The 6,372-nt window shown below is 38.2% G+C and overlaps 1 protein-coding gene across 1 annotated transcript in view; it reads left to right on the plus strand.

Annotated features, from left to right (window-relative positions):
- LOC132848578 (inactive ubiquitin carboxyl-terminal hydrolase 53) overlaps positions 1-6,372 on the plus strand; it is a 35,055-nt gene that overhangs the window by 8,566 nt on the left and 20,117 nt on the right. The window contains exons 3-8 of the mRNA XM_060874421.1: positions 292-384; positions 481-615; positions 2,059-2,172; positions 2,564-2,646; positions 2,906-3,005; positions 4,219-4,365. Coding sequence (XP_060730404.1) covers positions 292-384; positions 481-615; positions 2,059-2,172; positions 2,564-2,646; positions 2,906-3,005; positions 4,219-4,365 — 672 coding nt within the window. The remainder of the gene's footprint in view (positions 1-291; positions 385-480; positions 616-2,058; positions 2,173-2,563; positions 2,647-2,905; positions 3,006-4,218; positions 4,366-6,372) is intronic.

Here is a 6,372-nt window from a genome sequence, read left to right on the forward strand (position 1 = left end):
AAAAATTTGACCATGGATTTTTGACTAAAATTTGAGTATTTAAATATTATATCAGCAGGTAGAGTTGACTCAAGATGTGACAAACTCTCAGTGAGCTTCTGTGTATTGGGCAAAGTTTAGGGATTATAGATATACTTCAGTTTAGATCATTTTAAGGTTTTAGTGTTTTGTTTCTTGTTCTTCTTTTGTTTTTTATGTTTATTCACATGCTGTGTTGCAGGGTCAGACCAGTAATAGCTCCATCTAAATAACTCAAAATACACTTAATATCTCCAACAATGCTCTGCATAGGTGCTGTGGCAGCTTGACATTTTTAGACGGAGTCTACGGCAAGTTCCCAACCATTACTGCTTAGGGGAAGCCTGCATCTTCTGTGCATTAAAGGTACTATCTTAAAGGCACAATGACCTCATGGTGTAAATAATTGTAACATCAGATGCTAGTGTATGTAATAAGGTCTTGTTTCATTTTCTTTTGTAGGGAATATTCTCACAGTTTCAGGACAGCAGAGAGCGAGCACTACCTTCAGACAACCTGCGCATTGCCCTGGCAGAGACTTTTAAGGATGAGCAACGTTTCCAGTTAGGCTTTATGGACGATGCTGCAGAATGCTTTGTAAGTATGTGAGCGAGAGAGTGTGAGACACTTGAGGCAGACAGACGTCAAAAAAAGAACACACATTTTGAAAAACTTCCACAATTATTATAAACACACATTTAAAGAGAATACAGTTCATAGCACATGTGATTCCATTGTATTATATTATACGTAAGTCTATTATAGAGTCGGAATATCTTATTAAAATATCTCTTTTGGAGTAAATAATATCAGTGTAAGAAATATATAAAATCAGTTTATTTTACAGTGAATAAGAACCGTGTAAAACTACTGTATTGAGTTATTAAAGAGAAGCCAGGATAATCTATTATGTCATTGTTCTAGGCTCTATAGGCTTTCAGGCTTTTCAGTCTCCATAACCCAAGGGATTGAAGTAGGTATTGTCCTCTCGTAAGCCTGTATAGGATTTTTCTCAAGCAGCATAATTGCAGTAAACTTGCTTAGCAAGGGGACCTGTAATCACCACCATTACTTTAGCAGAACTAAACAGAGCAGGTCGTTAACTCTATACACATTCATTTACAGTCCTGCCACACAACAAGCTACTCAATGAAATCTATCAGGGGTTAGATGGACTGCAAATGAACCAGTATACAGAACAAGTCAGTTATTTCTTACAGCTGCAGTTAGGAATCGCTGCTTTGTTGCTCTAGTGTTGGCAAAATTTCTCTGTTTACACGTAATCATCCAAGGAGAAAGTACTATGATCAACAAGAGTGTAGAAGTAGATAATGATACACTTGGGGAAGCTTTTGTTTACTGTGTGTCTAGTTAATCAGTGGCACCAAAAAATGTGTAGTTTACATAATCTCCCAAGTTTGGAGTGTTTCTTTATTCTGGTTAAAACATGTTCAGCTCCTCAAATCATTAACAAGCCATATAGATGGCTGATTAAGCTTTTGGTTCCTTTCACTTCATTGGGTTAAATGTTTAGATGCCAATTCTGTTTTGTTAATTATATAAATCTAGAAATATAAAAGATTACATTCCTATTGCACCACAGGGGACTTTGAACATTTTGACAGCCGTGACGTGAAATGTCCGATTTCATAGTGACTTGTAGCTGTTAAACAACGTGATCATGGTGTGAAAATGGTTACCTAAAGATTATTAAAACATTGGTAGTAAAGTGTGAATGTCTCACACTATGTTTCTTACTCAGGCTCCTTATCTAGGAAGGTCTGTATATGATTAAACAGCAAATATTTTTTAAGAATTAACCTAAAGATGTCCATTATATTATAGGCAGAATACTATTCTGGCCAAAACACCAAACACCTGCGACATCCAATGGATAATCTCAGCCTGCTACCAATATTTTAGAAAACTAATAGCAACAATGGGCAATTGTTTAAATATCATCTCATTTTGTTTCTCTTTGCTTTGCCGTTTTTGATTTAATTTCTAACACATGGCATGTGTTTATTATTGTGTCTAAAGGAGAACATTCTACAGAGGATCCATCAACATATTGTTAATGATGATGAAACGGACGCCTGTACGTCCAAAGTCTGCATCACTCATCAGAAATTTGCCATGACTCTGTACGAACAGGTATTGCACAAATAAGCACAAACACTGGTAGTGAGGAAGACGATCAGTACTGTAAGACTCTATTCTTTCCCTTCTAGCCTTATTATATATATATTTTTGTTTGTAGTCTTACTGTAGATTACTGTTTACTGATATTATGTTACTGATATTGAGCTTTGCAAAGGCAAAAGCTGTCATTCATTTTGTATTCAGCATGCAGTGTTTATAGTTTAGAAAGAGAAGAGACCAGTTTAATCTTACCTAAACACCTAAGTCCCCTTCCAAGGTTTAATGACATTGCTAAAGAAGTAATTTGCATTTAGCTGTTGCCAGGCACCTAGCTAAGCGTGTGTGTGTGTGTGTGTGTGTGTGTGTGTGTGTGTGTGTGTGTGTGTGTGTGTTTGTTTGGCAGACTGTATGTCAAAGCTGTGGAGCCTCGTCTGACCCTCTGCCCTTCACTCAGTTAGTGAACTATGTTTCCACCACAGCGCTTTGGTAAGCTGAATTTCTCTTCTGCGTGTGATTCTACATAAGCAAAAACAATAGCTGAAACTCGGGCACAACATCTGTACTTCTGTGTTCTACATTTGTCGCATTTCATAACGTCCAGATTTCAATTTTAGATTTAGATATTTATACATAATATATTAAGGCTCATTTTCCCCCTCTCTCTCTCGCTCTCTCGCTCTCGATCTCTCGCTCTCTCTCTCTCGATCTCTCGCTCTCTCTCTCTCTCCACTCTTTTCCTGCTCAGCCAACAGTTTTTCAAGAGGAGAGATGAAAGGCCGCGTTCTGACATGTTTGGTGAACTGCTCCGTGCAGCCAACACGATTGGAGACCAACGTGAATGCCCAGTAGGTGACCTCTGATGTGGATCATGCTTCACATAAATAAAAATGCAATGAAAGTGCACAATGTAGCATGCCGAAATTCCATCATGAAACAAGTAGCAGCAACAGCAGTTCCCTGAAGTGTTTTATTAAACATGCTACAATTAGGAGACAAGACAGTCCCCATTATCACTTCCATCACACCAGTTCCCTCACTAGACTGTCCCAAATGACAAACTATACACTAGGCACTTAGCGAAAATACAGTGACTTTTTAAAACGATGATGAATAAATTACACAACTTTGGCTACTTTAAAAGACATTTTTATGATGTCCACAGAAGTGTCAGTGATTTTTAGCCCTGCCTCTCTCATTCCACGGACATAAGAATCCTTTACAGTCAAAACTGTACATTTGTTTTTATTTTATTAACAAGCTTTAATTCTTAAAGCTTGTTGTCATCCAATGGTTTTAAGAATTTCCCATGGTGGAAAGCTTACTCAGTTACACAGTTACAGCACAGAGACTTGATACTCTCTCCACGATTGTTGTTTACTGTAAGAGGATGTATTATAAGGCTTAGATTTTTCCTTCATAATATTACATGCACATACAATACCCTGTGTATCAGCCGATCTAGGAACTATAATGTATATTTTAACGAGTGCATTAATATTAACCCATCATTTAAATTACAGCGAGTGCTATCATCAGAGCTGGGCTGTTAGAATTCAGCAGCACTGTGGTATAAATGTGGGTAATCTACACCAGTTTGGAGCCATGCTGGATAAATTATTGAATTAAGAACGTTTTTTGTTAATAATTTATCTGAGTAAGTTATTCATTTGGCATTAGCAGTAATTGTAGCGAGCCGTTGTACTTGCACATTACAGCATTTATCAGAGACCTAAACTCCTCTGGTTTAACTGCATGACCAAGAAAGGCAGCTTGTCATTTGAGTCGACGTCTATAAAATATTAAAATGCACTGCATATTTAACTAGGCATTAGGCCAAGCTTAATGGCTGCTTCGTACATAGAACTGTCATATACTGTATGATAAGAACAGCACTTATCATATAGAAATACTTAATCATGCATCATCGTTCCTCTTCATTCTGTAGTTCTGTCTCAGCTTTACAATATGTCCATAGAAATTGCTAATGAATGCTAATCTAAATTTTGTGGAAAAAAATAGTGTCGTTTTGTCTTAACAAATGTATATGTCCTTCACCAGAGTAAGTGCGGTCAGGTGATCAAGATCCGGCGCGTGCTGATGAACTCACCAGAAATCGTCACCATTGGGTTTGTGTGGGATTCGGAGCAGTCGGACGAGACGGAGAACGTCATCAGATCTCTCAGCCCACACCTCAGCCTCTCAGGGGTAATACCAATAAAGCACTCACAAAGTCAGAAAAACTGCTTTTTTATTTGATCAGTAGACTACAAATACAGGAGCTTTAAAGGCACTCTAAAGTTCATGTTTACTCTGCACAGTGTCTGGCCGTGCCAGCAGATTAGTCCAGTCTAATTATGCTTATAACAAGACAAGGCCAAATAACACACTGTCAGCAACGGAGTATACAAATTGAATTTCTGTTGTGTCAATGTAAAGCAGTATTTCCATCTTCTTCATAGTGTACATGTATTTTTCAGTCAGAATTTAATCCAGGTTTGATTAAAGAGTTCAGTCAACACACTCACTGAATGAAGTGCTGTTTATTTTGGTGCTGTCAAACATATGTGAGAAACTCTGACTTTATTCCCTTTATAACGCTGAAGTTGTCAGACAGCTTCGTAGGTGGAGTTGGCCCACACTGGTGACCAGGCCTTCTTGATGGAGGGTCATCTGGTGTGTGGGTGTCATCTGCTGTGTTTCTTTTTTTCCCTCTATTACAGCACCTTAGCTCTATGTAGCACCATGGTGTAAGCCTTGGCTCCTTACACAGCCCTATGTTCTTAAATATTCTGCCTTTCATGGCTAGAGTTCCCTGATCAAGACTTTTTTCCCCCCAGGGGCAGGAAAGCACACATTCTTCCCAACGCCCTTTTTCTCTGCATCTGAACACGCTGCGGTAGTGAGTTAGTCTTTCAGGAAGCCCACGGGTGACTACAAAGGCTGCAATTCATACTTCAGCTATTCATGTGATGCTGGTGGGTGTGCAGAAAAATAGTTCCCCTCCCGCGCTATGAACCATTGTTTAGGACGATTCAATAAATATCAGCACATGGTGAACTGGGGCTGGAGGACAAAGTGACTGAGGCCTTGTGCAAGCTGATTTTACCCTTTTCATTACAAGGCTTAAGATTTCCATAATGGAGGAAGGACTTAATCTTGTTGTTATTTAAGACTTTTTTCCCCTGCAGAGAAGCAGTTGAAGCAGACTAGAGCTTCAATAAAAATGAATAAAAAAATTAAAAATTCTTACAATTTTGATTGCAGCTTGTTTCTAGAACTGTTGATTCTAGAGAATATGTACATGTGCTGCCATTGCTTTTGCTTTTGCTTTTGCTTTTGCCATTGTGCTGTACATGTGCTGCACATTGCCATTGCAAAAGTGAGTACACCCCTAAGTGAAAATGTCCAAATTGGGCCCAAAGTGTCAATATTTTGTGTGGCCATCATTATTTTCCTGCACTGCCTTAACCCTCTTGGGCATGGAATTCACCAGAGCATCACAGGTTGCCACTGGAGTCCTTTTCCACTGGTGGATGTTAGAGACCTTGTGCTCCTCCACCTTCCGTTTGAGGATGCCCCACAGATGCTCAATAGGGTTTAGGTCTGGAGACATGCTTGGCTAGTTTATCACCTTTACCCTCAGCTTTTTTAGCAAGACAGTGGTTGTCTTGGAGGTGTGTTTGGGGTTGTTATCATGTCCCTTACTGCCCTTAGGGGTGTAATCAATTTTGTGGCCAGTGGTCTAGACATTAATGGCTGTGTGTTTAATTATTTTGAGGGGACAGTAAATTTACACTGTTATACAAGCTGTACACTCACTACTGTACATTGTAGTAAAGTGTCATTTCTTCAGTGTTGTCACATGAAAAGATATAAGAACAATTTTGGCTTGAAGGTTTAAAATTGTGCATTGAATATTAAAATTTCTTATTCAGTTTATAAACAGTTATGTATGATTTTATTTTTTTTATCATACATAAAAATTGTCATTAAAAATTCAAGCAAGCAATAATTTGCAAGGACATCATTTTGCAAGCCAGATGTAGTTATACTGTAAGAATATAGTATAGATGCATAGCAAAGAGAAATTATTATGCTTTCTAAAATCTTCTTAATTCCATGCAGCGTTATGTTCTAATGTTAAATTTAGGAAACTCTGTGGCCACTCTTTCCATAAAGGTTTAATCCAAAGTGATCACTTTTTTGATCACT

This window comes from Tachysurus vachellii, chromosome 7 (genome assembly GCF_030014155.1).
Source record: "Tachysurus vachellii isolate PV-2020 chromosome 7, HZAU_Pvac_v1, whole genome shotgun sequence".
NCBI classification, from domain to species: Eukaryota; Metazoa; Chordata; class Actinopteri; order Siluriformes; family Bagridae; genus Tachysurus; species Tachysurus vachellii.